The 14,297-nt window shown below is 43.8% G+C and overlaps 1 protein-coding gene across 2 annotated transcripts in view; it reads right to left on the bottom strand.

Annotated features, from left to right (window-relative positions):
* OSBPL10 (oxysterol binding protein like 10) overlaps nucleotides 1–14,297 on the bottom strand; it is a 214,289-nt gene that overhangs the window by 48,583 nt on the left and 151,409 nt on the right. For both annotated transcript variants that reach the window (XM_070391824.1, XM_070391825.1), the window contains 2 exons: nucleotides 10,336–10,546; nucleotides 3,189–3,337 (listed from right to left, as the gene is read on the bottom strand). In XM_070391824.1, coding sequence (XP_070247925.1) covers nucleotides 3,189–3,337; nucleotides 10,336–10,546 — 360 coding nt within the window. The remainder of the gene's footprint in view (nucleotides 1–3,188; nucleotides 3,338–10,335; nucleotides 10,547–14,297) is intronic.

The raw sequence follows: 14,297 nt of genomic DNA, 5'->3' as shown, positions 1-14,297 counted from the left end.
CAGAGAGGAAGGGAAAGGGAGAGCTAGCAACATCAATGATGAGAGAGAATCATTGATTGGCTGCCTCCTGCACAGCCCCTACGAGGGATTGAGCCCGTAACACAGGCATGTGCCCTTGACCGGAATCGAACGTGTGACTGACTCTTCAGTCTGCAGGCTGGTGCCCTATCCACTGAGGCAAACCGGCTAGGGCTATCTTTTCTTAAGAAACCAGAATTTGTTTCTCTGAGTTCTGTGAGCCAATCCAGCAAATTAATCAAACTGGAGGAGGGGGTCATGGGAACCTCTGATCTATAGTTGGCTGGTCAGAAGCACAGGTGACACTGAAGTTATGACTGGCATCTGAACTATGTGTGTGTGGGAGGGGCAGTCTTGTAGGACTGAGCCCTTACACTTTGTGGGATCTGACACTGTCTCCAGAGAGGACACCCAGTCTGTGTCCAATGAGAATTGGATTGAGTTTATTGCTTGGTGGTGTTACACACACATTCTGGTACACATACACACCGGGGAGATATCTTTTAATCTCTAATTATTATTCCTAATGACCTACCATGACCAAAACAATAAACAAAAAAAGAGTAATTACCATAATAACCACAATCTTAGTTTCCCAGTGATCACTCACATAGTAACTATATTCTCGATGCCAAAAGGGTTAAGGAACCTTCTCACAAAGAAGTTTTAGCCTTTAGGAATTTCACTTCCTTCTTGGGTTATTTCTCCAAATTGCACAAAAGGGAGGCAATGGAAATACTTTTCTTTTTCTGACAGGAAAACTATTGGGTGGATATTGCCAGCTTCTTTAACTCTTAAAAAAATATATAACAAAGCACAATCCCCTAAAATAAAAATATCGTCCAGGCAGCACTAGCTGTTTGGGTTGTGAGAATCATCTCCCAGAATTGTCACTGGAAAAAATGAGGAGAGTCTGCAAAAGAACTCTAATTCTCTCTCCTCAGAAAACCATCAGAACCCCATTCCAGCCCATCAAATCCTAACAATATCTTATTTTGCTTTCACAACAGAAGTAAGGGCAAAAGTGACAACCAGAAATTAATGCTTGGCCCTAACTTAAGGGGAAAATGCTCTCCCTAGTTCTTGTTCAGGGTATTTTTTTAAGTTGATGTTGGGAGCTAGTATATAATTAATTGTCCACGAGAAGTAACTATCTCCTGCCAAAGGTACCGAATGGTGGGCCATAATTTTATGTAAAAAGAACAGACCTGGCCTCTCATACTTCAGGGTTAGAGGAGGAACCATCAGGGAAAAGAAAGGAAACACTAAGGAGGAGTCATTAAATAAGAAGACCCGACCCCCCCCAGTAGGAATAAATAAGCTTAGTAGGTTTTGCCTGAGAATGCTGCGAGAGGGAGGATCTAAAAAAGTATTGCTTGCCTGGCCCACGTGGCTCAATGATTGAGCATCAACCTATGATCCAGGACAGTGGTCGGCAAAGTCATTAGTCAACAGAGCCAAATATCAACAGTACAACGATTGAAATTTCTTTTGAGAGCCAAATTTTTTAAACTTAAACTATATAGGTAGGTACATTGTTATTAACTTAATTAGGGTACTCCTAAGGCTTAGGAAGAGCCACACTCAAGGGGCCAAAGAGCCGCATGTGGCTCTCGAGCCACAGTTTGCCACCCACTGACCAGGAGATCACAGTTCAATTTCTGGTCAGGGCACATGCCTGGGTTGCAGGCTCAATCCCCAGTAGGGAGCATGCAGGAGGCAGCCAATCAATGATTCTTTCTCATCATTGAAATTTCTATCTCTCTCTCCCTCTCCTTTCCTCTCTTAAAAAAAATAAATAAATACATAAAAATTATTACTTAAGATCTAATAATTTACTTCTCTACTCTATAAATTTCTATCTAGAGCAAGAGTTTACATATGTTTATTATGGTGTGAATCCCCAAAGGTTCTTTTCCAAGAAAATGAAGGGAATTGTATTTTTTAAACTCTTTAGCAGCAAAGCACCCCATCCTCAAAGGCCACCCCACCCATGTATCTCCAAACAGCAATACAATAGTGGGGCTCCTAAAAGTTACTCAGTTGCCAACTTACCTTCCAGTTTGCCTACACATCAGTGTTTTCAACCTGAAACTCATTATCCAGGTAGAGGTCAATGCCTTTCAATATCCCACAATCCCTATCCATTTCTTACCCTGCAAAGGCACCATATCGACAGCGATGAAATATCTGTAGGCAGGTTGATCCCGCCTCCATAAGAGCTAAGCTACCAAGACACTGTCGGAATACAATCATGTGAAGCTTGGTGAACAGTTTCAATTGATCACCAAGGCCATTTGATTGAAGAAGCTGCCTTGGGCCTTTCAACCTTACAAAACAGTGAGTGTTCTAGAATTTTCAGGCTAAAGCGATTTCAATTAAAATGAAGAATAACCTTTAACACATGGTGCAAGTGGGTCTCGGCCCAGGTCATGGGGTCATGTCAACAGGACACGAGTATCCAAAGAGAAAGGAAAAAAGCAAAATTTTCTCCTGATACAAAATGAAACTGACAAAAGGAACCACGGCACCTGGCTTCCAGCTGCCACCAAGAGGCACAGGCAGTCAGGAGAGTCGTGTGGGCGCGTGACTGGGTCCATGATGCCTGTCAGAGCCTCGCTGGTCGTTCAGATCTGCAGGGGCTGCTCATCCTGACCAGGCAGGGCAGGGTCCCCCGCAGCCTGGACCCGGGCTGCAGCGCCACGCCGGGAAGGAGGCTCGGCCGCTGCCCCCTGGACCCTGGCCTGGGTCTGTAGCATGCGGGAGTCGAGCATGTGAGGCAGGATCTTCAGCACGAACCACACAAAGAAGCCATTATCCGGGGGAGTGACAGAATATATTGTAACTGCTCCCATCATGTCACCAGGCATCATTTTAATGGGCGTGTGAGAAGTTCTCCCACTTGAAGTTAAAATGACTCCCGTTTCAATGAAAAGGGGAGATGCCTCATTGGTAGGCTCACAACTCACCCACGGCAGCTGCCAGACACGAGAACAGACGTGCCAGGCGTGCGTGCACAGGGCTGGTTTTTGTCTCTCCAGGCAACATTTCGCTTTATAATTTGTCTCCTCTTAAAACGGAGAGATGAGCAAGTTACAAATATAATTACCATAATTCTGAACAAGCGATAACACAGGCCACGGAGTGCTGAGAGAGGGCGGCTCGCTTACCTCTGGCTGGAAGGCTTGTTCATCCTCAGCAGTGTTGGGTAAAATTGCCCAGGTGATGTTGGCACTGGCGGATGGCAAAGAGCCAAATGTCCCATTTTTCAGCTGCTCTGTGGAATGTGACTTGGGCCCGGGCCATCCCAGGATGTTTTCTGAAATAAAGACCTAGATTGATGCCAAGTATTTTCCAAATTAAACATTTACAGCTCAAGAAATATTTCTACCTGGTTGTGCACAGAGACTGACTTGAAATGGGCCCACTCCTGAATGGCCTGTGGTGGATTTAAGCGAAGCTTGTTTTGAATGAGTACCAAGCATAGATTCAGATTGTCTATGGATAAGCTCGCTTCTGTGTAATGACAGTCTCAGAATCACCACAGGCTGTTTCTCTCCCCAGCCTTGAACACAAACAATTGACATTTTACCAAAGTTATGTTTTCTTTTTTTTTTTAAAAAAAAAAAAACCTTTCCCAAGGGTATGTTTATTGATTTTAGAGAGAGAGGAAAGGAATGGGGGAGAGAGAGAAACATCAATGTGAGAGAGAAACATTGATCATTTGCCTCCCGTTTATGCCCCAACCAGGGATCAGAGCCACAACTTAAGTATGTGCCCTGTCTGGGAATCGAACCCGCCACCTCTTGGTGTACAGGATGATGCTCCAACGACTGAATACCCAGCCAAGGCAGAAGCCATATTTTCTTAAAGGTGTTTCTCTTCTTTTTGTAACAACAACAAAAAAATTTTAATGTTTACAATCAAAAATCAAAAATCAAATTTTATCAAAATTGGGCTGCTCAAAATGTGGTGTGAACGTCACTTGATATGATGGCCACAGCTTAGATGTAGTCATTCCAGTCTGTCAAAAAACACTTTATAAGCATCAATCTGGTAAACAGAGAGCATTTTCTAATCCTCTCCCAATCCTTGACAAAACAGGCTTTCTAACGCGAATGTCTTTTTAAGAGTCACGTGTTATTACAGAATATTTGTACATGCTTACAATTGGGGACAGGCATAACCAGAGATGGGGGTTTTTTTGTTTGTTTGTTTTTACCCCTTTAATAGCAATTCTGCCATTAGAATGAGAGTAGGTCTCAAACTCAGCTGGCCTACCCTCCGAAGATTCTGTTTTCAGAGTAAACGTAGGGGTTAAGTGAGGAAGAAAACTGTTGGCTGAAGCGGAGACCGCCTTGTGTGGACAAGAACTCAACCTTTCAGCATCGTAGATGCTCTATCCATAAAGCAATCAGATGCCTCAGCCTTTTCATTAGAGTGACTCAAAGGAAAATCTACAAATATCCCAAACTTTTAATACCAGGAGGGGGTCCGGCTGATGAAAACACAGTAACAGAGGCCATTGCAAGGGCTGCCCACGTGCTTATGCCTGTATCTGAGTGTGTTCAATATCATCCAAGCCAACATATTTTTATGCAGAAATCTTGCCTTCATGTCAAGCAGTGTATCATATAAGTCCGCTGCTTAAAAGCCTCAAGTGGCTTCGCACTGCAACTGAAACACAATCTAAACCGCCTGCCTTGCGAGACTGCCCAGCCTCATTTCATTCCCTCTGCGTTGCTCTCTATCCTCAAGCCACGCTGATAATTTTTCCACTCCTCAGTGAGCCAAGTTCATTCCAGTTGAGAGCCTTTGTGTGTGCTGTTCCTTCTGCTCGGAGTGCCACCCCTCCAGGCCTATGTGCGGGAGAGAGGTGTCCTGCACAGATCCAGGGGTTGCCTAAATGTCATCTGCTCAGCGAAGCCCCCTGTGACCTTTCTGGCCACAGCAGCACTTAAAGGCACTCCCTGTCACATCAGTGGGTTTACTGTTTTCAAAGCACTTAGCACCATCTGAACTCACCCTGCTCTTTTATTTAACTAGCGTTGTTCTCTCCTCCCTGGAAGGTCAGTTCCTTGAAGGCAGGGACGTATCGCCCTTGGTGATGGCTGTGGTCCTAGAACAGGGGTAGGGACCGTATAAGGCCCTGGAAATCATTTGGCCTGGCCTGCGAAGGCATTAGGGGTGAGTTCCTAGAACCTACAACATGATCTAGCAAAGGGTGTGCACTTAATAAATATAGGGTCCCCCCCCAAATGTATACACACAGTTTGCGTAATTATAAAGGTAGGGTTTTTTAAATTCATTTCATTTTCAAAACTGAGCTACCAGCTGTTAAAGTATGCATACATTTTTTGGGACACCCTGTATGTGCCGAGTGAATGAATATTAAGATTTTCAGAGATAGTAAATTCAAAAAAAAAAGATGTGTTTTACAACCTCCTAAAAGTTAAAAATAAATAAGAAATGGCAATAAGAAAGACAAAGTAGAATGGTGGTTGCAAGGGGCTGAGAATGAGGGGGAATGGAAAGTCATAATTTAATGGATATAGAGTTTCATTTTGCAAGATGGAGAGTTCTGGCGATTGCTCACACAACTATATGAGTATTTTAAACACTACTGAACTAGGTACTTAAAAAGGGTGAAGATAGAACATTTTTTGATATGTATGTTTTACTACAATTTTTTAAAGGCAAAAGGCATCCATATAGCAGTCCTTGATGTCATTTAAAATAGATGAAAACTCACAACACTACAGCCCTTCTTAGACCATTATAGCTCCTCTGATAAATGAGCACTGGGTGGGGAGTCTGAATAGACCGGTGTCATATGAGGATGAAGGAGGAAAACTCTAACAGAGCGAATGGAAAGGACTGTGAAGAGTAACAGTATCCCCAGAGGGCTACCAGGAAGAATCTCTCTCTGAAATTTCTAACAGGTGTCAGAGAAGACATCAGGAAAAGTGTATCCACAGCACAAGACAGGTTGAAATTGCCTCTATGAAACAAGAACAGGAAGTAAGAAGAAGAAAGCTGGCTGAGGTGGAAAAGGAGATGAATGCACTGTGGAATTATTACGAGGAAATGAAATGAATATAATTAAAAGGAACCCTGAAACTAGAAAAAAGTTGACTCGATGCTGTAGAAAGCCAAATAAGGCAGTTCTACTGGTGTGCAGTTGCAAAGGGCATAAAGACAGCGATCAGACAGGGGACAATAGAGACGTGCACAACAGAGATCCAAGAGACCCTGAAGGGTAGACATCAGATGGATGGAGCAGAAACAATAAGCAACGAGAGGAGTAGGGAAACGGAGCCTGAGCCGGAGAGAGAGCTGTGGGTGCTGCTGAAACAGTCCACCGCATTCCAGCCAGAGCTTGGCAATACTTTCTTAGGCTTTTTGGGACTGAAATTTCAAACACATGCAAAAGCAGAGAGAGAGAACAGTTTAATGAATGCCTAGCTCATGAAGTTTGGCCACATTTTTAAATAACAAAAATCAAGAGAAAAAATTTCTTCAATCATTTAGGCAGAAAAATTAGACTTGTCTTAAAGGGGAGAAAAAAAATCAAACTAGTCTTGAATTTTGCTACAACACTAAATGCCAGAAAATGAATAGATGAAGAGAAAAATGCGAGTAAATCTGTAGATTGGGGGTGGGGTGAAGGGCTTGGGGGATAATGCTCCTCCTCGGCCAAATGATCTCCCTCTGCTAAAAAAGAGTCCACATTTCTTGAGCTCTCACTAGGTGCCAAGGGCTATACAATTTACATGTGTTAACTCATCTAATTCTAAGGCAACCCATAAGGCAGGTCCTACTATTATGCCCAAAAGACAGGTAAGAAGCAGAGGCACAGAGCCAGTTAAGTGGTAGAAGAGCCCAGTTAAGATCAGAGCCCAGACCCTTAAACTCTACACTTTATGCTTTTTTAGCAGCACTGAAGAGGCTCAGAAAACATTCAACATTCTGGTGGGTAAGACACCCCTGGAGGGCATATACCAATACATAATGAAAAGTGGCAGAATTAGGAACTCAGGGCTGGAGAAGTCACATATAAAAGGACTAGTGGTGAGCAATGAACCCAGTCAAACAGAGCTGAGCAGGGCTGGTACTAGGCTAAAGTAAAAAGACACTCCCATCAGATGTAAAATGTAAAGAGCCCCCAAGACACTCAGTAATCAGATCAATGATATTTTCACATAATATTTTTAAAATAAAAATTAATGTCCCCCCAAATAGTACAGGACTTTATCTCACTTGCCTCACCCTAATCCTCACCCTGTTGAATCCTGTTATGTAAAATTTTAATATTCTCATTCGCTCTCCCTCTCTCCCCTCCTCCCCCTCCCCTCTCTCTCTGTCTCAAGAATTAAAAAAAGGCCACACTCCCAAGTAGCACAGGCTTTTCCAGTTCTGATGCAGCCCTGCGTGCCTTTCTGCATAGAATCGGAGGCTTGAGGCTTGCATCTCAGCTGGGAAGAGAGATGGCCGCTTGCCCTACATTCATCAATCATTTGCCTCCAACAAGCTGCTGAAATAGATTTAGAAGTCACCAGGAGCACAAGAAAGCCACATAACATAATCCTTGACCAAAAAGCCGAGCAGCTTTATTCATTTTAATTGCAAGCCTCTCCACAAACAGAAGTTCAATGAGGCGTTTCAGCTCACTGTATCTTAGAGACAACATCAGAGACAGGTCTAGGATCCCCAAACGCATAGGTGGGAGGCAGATGAATACGAACGTATTTTTGGATTTCAGTCCAGGTGCTCGGTGTGCTTGAAATGAAATGAGCATCAGGAAGCAACGTTTGCAGACCAAGGCTCCAAAGACTACGCATTTCCCAGAAGATACAATGAAATGCTACAGGAGATGAAATACTACAAGACCACAAATTAATTTTTGATTTGGAGAAGGGACAGAATTAAAAAAACAGTGCAGGGGTCAGAAGGCAGAAAGACTTGAAGCGAGAACGAAGCGCTTGGATATTCAATATGCGGGGGATGATCTGGGCCTCCCTGCCCACTGAATATGTAAAGGAAACCCTGGCAGAGTTGAGCTTTAATGAGATTTTGATTTCCATCAGCCCAGCCTAGCCCAGCCCGGCACGCCTTACATAGAACCGTTATGTTTTTATCAGTGGGAGTCGGGCTGCTAGAGCTGCCATCCACCCCAAGAACCCTGAGATTCCAAACAAATGTATTTTGTGATGACACCCCCAGGGTTATCATAGTCTCTTCTTCCACTAGTCTGAGATTCTGGAATTCAGTTTTAACTGCAGGCAACTATGATGTTTTGGATGCAGGGAGTTAATTCATTTTTTTCCCATCAATGTGTGGCACAGATTTTAAAATTTTATTTATTGATTTTATTGTTTTGATTTTTTTTAGAGAGGGGAAGGGAGGGAGGGAGGGAGGGAGGGAGGGAGAGAGAGAGAGAGAGAGAGAGAGAGAGAGAGAGAGAGAGAGAGACATCAATGTGAAAGAGAAACATCAATCAGTTGCCTCTCACACATGCCCCGACCGGGGATCGAAACCACAACCTGGGCATGTGTCCTGACCAGGAATCGGACCCACCACCTTTTGGTGTACGGGACGACGCTCCAACTGACTGAGCCACATGGGCCAGGGCAGTGTGGCACAGATTTAAAGGACACATGCAGAATGCTTTAAACCTTAAGGGGCTGTGTTACATGGAACTGGATTAAAAGAGTTAAGAAAACAAACACAATAACCACTGTGATGCCATGCTCCCTGTGTTCCCCAATCTCCATCCAAGTTCCTCAACAAAAATGGCTAAAAGGAAGGGAGGCTGGACAAAGGGGGCAGGGAAGAATTATGACACCATAGGTGGCATAATTGCTCCTTCTCTCAAACAGTTTCCATTTCAACCTGTCAGCATATCTGAAATTCCACCTTGAGCTTTGTCCCTCCAGGTCCTTAAAAACACGAAATACCCAATGAAAACCAGGGTTTAAAAAAAAAAAAAAAAGATAGAAATTAGCTAGAAACCATCCCTGAGGAATGAAGGAAGGGATGAAGTTTAGGAAGAAGAAAAGGTTCAAGCTCACATTTCCAGTGAAAGACTCCTGGAAGACGCCTCCTGGGCTGCAGAGGCTAAAGTCACACTACAGTGTGAGAGGGACGGTAGGGACCTGGGATGCTCCAGTCTCACTCTGAACTTGTGCCCAAGCCCCCACCCGTCTCTCACCTCTTAGCGGGGGGACCTTGGACAAGTAATTTCATTGCATCTCATCCATAGGATGGGCATAATAATATCCACATTGTGAAGATTTCAGAAAATATGTGGCAAAGGCCAAACACTGGTAGAATCAAACCTCAGTAAATGATAGTGGGTGTTACAGAAAGATACCCAAATGACCTATACACCGTCTATTCTGGAAAACCGACATCCCTTTTAATCTTAGTAAAACGGAGAGCAAAAGGGACTTGAGAAAAGTATGAAATATGGACCATCATCATAGCACAGCTTTACTTTTCATCTCTCAACTGGCCTCGTTTCCTCATTAAGGAAGTTAATCCCAGTCAACAAAGCTCAGTGAAGCTTCTGTGAGTCTCTGAATTCTAATGCTTTACAAGTTAAATACGGCATGGCCAACCTCAAGCTAGTTTCACCTTTATCTTTGAACTTAATCTTCACCAATATATTTATATCTGCTTATTGATTAAACCCTCCTCCAATAAGGACTGAGGCATCTTAAGGGAGTGGATTATTGTCTCTGGCTTCTAGATGAAGAACTAGAAATGCTTCTGGTACATATTCCAGAAAATTCTCGCACAGGTCCATAAGGGGACATGCAGGAGGATGCTCAGTGCAGCGAGGTGAGCGGGGCAGAGAGCAGGAGGCCATGTGCCTGTCCATCATCTGAGAGTGTTGGGTAAAACGTGGTAGACAGACACCACAGACATCGTTAGAAATAATGGACCAGAACACACCATAGGCCTCGTTGGAAATAATGGACCAGATGCAGCCTAACAATGGATTTTAAACACATGACACTAAGTGCAACATCACAAGTGGAATGAGATTGAGAATGTGACGCCAGCAAGTCTAAAAGGAGTTCTTGTAAACATGTTAGTTAGATGTTTCATAGGATGTTATAATTCTAATTGGTAAGAACAGAATATCCCATACTGGGTAGGGAAGGGGCGGGGGGGGTGGGCGTAAATGGAGAAAAAGATGGATGGTGGATAAGAGATGAGTGTAAAGGAGGAAGGCAATGGGGTGCGCACCCACACACACACTCTCGATGGGACTCATTTGCAAGCACAGAACTGCCCGCTGGGAGGTCTCACCTGAGGCCACTGGCTTGTGGCTGGACTGGCCCACCTGGTGCACACTCTGCTGCAGCAGGTTGAAGCACTCCCCGAGGCAGCTGAGGGTGGCGGCGGAGGTAGCTTTCAGGAGCAGAAGATCCTGGTCCAAGGCAGTGAGGGGGCCGGAACCCGGCAAAGACTCGATGGCGTGCACAAGGTTCTTCTGCTGGCCTTCCACCTGGTTCATCACCTACAAAATGGGAAGATAGCAAGAAGGGGAGAGTTAGAGCTTAAACCACAGGACCGGAGGAAAGTGGAGAGAGAAACCATCATCACCCAGATGACCGTTGTCAGGGTCAGCTCAGATAGTGCTCAGTACATGAATCCTTTTTTAAAAAAAATAGATTTTTATTGATTTCAGAGAGGAAGGAAGAGGGAGAGAGAGAGAGAAACATCAATGATGAGAGAAAACCATTGATCGGCTGCTTCCTGCATGCCCCACACTGGTGATCAAGCCTGCAACCTGGGCATGTGCCCTGACTGGGAATCGAACGGTGACCTCCTGGTTCAGAGTCTGACGCTCAACCACTGAGCCACGACAACTGGGCAGTACATGAGTCCTCTGACAATGTAGGCCCAGGTGAAACCTGTCTATCGAAAAGCACACATCTTCAGCTCTGATCACAAGAGCATTTTAGAACTTTAGAGCTGAAAGGGACCATTAGGGCCATCAGTCAATAATAAATCCATTACAGGTAGAAGTCCCTATGACCATCTTTGAGGTTCTTTCACTATGGAAGGCTATCTGAGAGAGTGGAAGAACTGGGCTTTGCCTAGAGCAGTGGTCGGCAAACTCATTAGTCAACAGAACCAAATATCAACAGTACAACGATTGAAATTTCTTTTGAGAGCCAATTTTTTTAAACTTAAACTATATAGGTAGGTACATTGTTATTAACTTAGACTATTCCTAAGGCTTAGGAAAAGCCACACTCAATGGACCAAAGAGCCGCATGTGGCTCGCGAGCCGCAGTTTACCGACCACGGGCCTAGAGCAAGGTCAACACTTTGCTTTTCCTCCAACTCTTACTACTAACTCCATGGCAGTCTCTTTGGAGTTCAAGAAACAGAAGTGAAATCTAGGGCTGGCGATTTGTATGAGTGAGATCGGAGGAAAGCCAGCACTGAACCGTGCCAGCCCCCAAAATGCCAAATAGGGTGTGACTTTCTTAACATCATGCAAGATGCCATGTGGAAGGAACACCCAGGGATTCCAGAGCCAGCCCTATTACACGGCTGAAGCTAAGAACCCCTAAATAACAATCTTTTCTGGCCTGGCTTCAATTCCTAAGCTACTGGTCTAATTGCATCTTCAACTGACAAATCAAGGAGAAGAGCTCAAGAACTAGAAAAGGACTTTACTGGTTATCTTGTGAAGTTCATCTCCCTCCTCCTGTCTTACAACTTATCTCACTAAACAAGATGGTGTACAGAAATCACACATTCACACTCATTCTGAAAAGTCAGGAGCTACACCAACCTGCCCAAGACCCAGGGCTGGTCAGCATCAGCGGCAGGGACCAACTCCTGACCCCACTCCGCTGTTCTTTAAGCTTCCCCCACAAAAACCATCCTTAATCTGAGCCACACCTCCTGCTTTGTCACTGTCATCCCCACAGGGTGCCCGTCACCATCCTGATGTCACCAGCTGGGGAGAAGCAACCATTCTGTCTGGACCACTGGACTTGGACATAAAACTCATTCCATGCTCAGCCTTATTTTTCTTCCTTTGGAAAACAAAGACTTGAGGTTTTCTGGCAGTCTGTGTACTTGTCTGCTTAAAAAAAAAGAAAAGTTCATCCACTGCAATCCTACTTCCCAAAATAGGTGCCATTTTCAAAGATATTTTTAAAAAAATCAATGCTGAACATATTGCTCAGACAAGGTTTGCCACAATCTCCCCTTAATGTGACATCCACCCTTTGGGCAAGCATATTATTTTTTGCAGATTACAGAGGTTACACCTAGCCATTCGGGCTCCTGAAACAGTACCTGAGGCATAACAGGAGCTCAATAAGTATTCACTTCTCCTTCAGGTCTTTGCTTTAAAGCCACCTTCTGAAGAAAGCTTCTGGAACCACATAATTTAAAATTGCACCTCCAGTCCAACCCTTGGCACGCCTATCCTTCTTACCAACTAATTTTTCTCCATAGCACTTACCCCTTCCAACCCAACTTGTAATTTCTTCCTTATGTTCATTTGTGCTAGGGTGAAAGCAGGGATTATATCTGTGCTCTTCTCTATTATCTCCCAAGTTCAGTAAATATCTGTTGGATGAATGGATGCATGCGTGCATGATTCCCCAGTCTCACTCTTCTGTCACTCAAATGCAAGAGACCTTTCAAAGGTGCATTTATGACACCTTTAAGTCTACAGAAGTCATTATGCTCGGTTGGCATTATATAGCTAAGACTTAGCAAAGAATACTACCTCCATTATCCATTTAGGTTTGCCAAGAAATACTACCAACTGGTTTAATTTCACTTAAAAAAATGAAATGTTTATGTATTCTTTGACAGCCAGCTATATGTAGAGATGCTAACAGCGAGGGAGAAGTGGACTTCAAGCTATTTGTTGTAATCAGCATTTCTGTAAATTCCTACCCTAAAATCTTGTCTTAGAAAAACAATGTGCTGAAAGGAAAGAAGAAAATGGAATGAGGAAATGTACAATACATATGTTCTTGACTATTATGCATGATGAAATAATGCATAAGAGGAAAAGGTAAGTAAAATTAAGCCATCACCTCTATGGGATACACATGTTTTTAATCAACGAAAAGAACTAACTTTATTCCAATGCCATTGAATAGGATAAATACTTATTTCACAAGCATTAAGTATTATGTAAATCTCAGCTAATAAATACACAAAACTGACTTACAGAATCGTCTAGTCTACTACAACAGAGGCACATGCCCAGAGATGGAACCCACATATCTGCTCTCTGAAAAAATATTCAAACAGTATTTATTGAGAGCCTATTGCCAGTGCCAGCATCAGGACTGCCCTGCTAGAGGGGGCATTTGAATCAGCAGTGGGTACATTTGACAGTTACAATGTCTGAGAACTACTGGCACTGAGAGGGCAGGGAGTCAGGAGTGCTAAATACCCCACAAGTCAGGGCACAGTCCCATACAAGAACTTTCCTGCTCAAAACACCCAGAGTGCCCCCTGGAGTTATCCTGTGCTAGAGACATGTAAGAATCAAGCACTGGCCCAACCGCCAGCATGGCTCAGTGGTTGAGCATCAACCTATGAACCAGGAGGTCATGATTTGATTCCCCGGTCAGGGCACATGCCCGGGTTGCGGGCTCGATCCCCAGTGGAGGGTGGGGCGGGCATGCAGGAGGCAGCTAATCAATGATTCTCTTTCATCATTGATGTTTCTATCTCTCCCTCCCTCTTCCTTCCTCTCTGATATATACACTGCATGGCCAGATTATTGTAACCACCTGACTTTTGTGGTCAAATTAGCTATAATTTCGCGCTGAAGTTGCTAGAGGGCCAGACCATTATAAACAGGGAAGCAGGTTGTTTACCACGACAGTAGAAGTGATTTTTTTCTGAAGATATGGGTAAACAACGCGATTTAACAGCCTTTGAACGTGGGATATAATACATATATACACATATATACATACATATATATACAACACATATAAATATATACATACTATACATATACACACACTGAGTTGCCAGATTATTATGACCACCCCATCAGTACTTTGTTGGGCCACCCTTTGTCTTCAATACTGCGGCGATTCTTCTTGGCATTGACTCCACGAGATGTTGAAAGGTGATGCGAGGAATCTGACACCATGCCTGATGAATAGCACTGCCCAGTTCTGTGAGATTTTATGGTTGTGGAACCAGCTGCCTGATGGCTTTTTTAACTTTGTCCCACAAATGCTCAATTGGATTGAGATCTGGTGATT

The sequence above is a fragment of the Myotis yumanensis genome, unplaced genomic scaffold (assembly GCF_028538775.1).
Source record: "Myotis yumanensis isolate MYYU_CA2020_CCGP unplaced genomic scaffold, mMyoYum1.0.hap1 SCAF_14, whole genome shotgun sequence".
Taxonomy (NCBI): domain Eukaryota; kingdom Metazoa; phylum Chordata; class Mammalia; order Chiroptera; family Vespertilionidae; genus Myotis; species Myotis yumanensis.
Note: the sequence above shows the minus strand (reverse complement) of the source record. Positions and strands in the feature narration are given on the sequence as shown.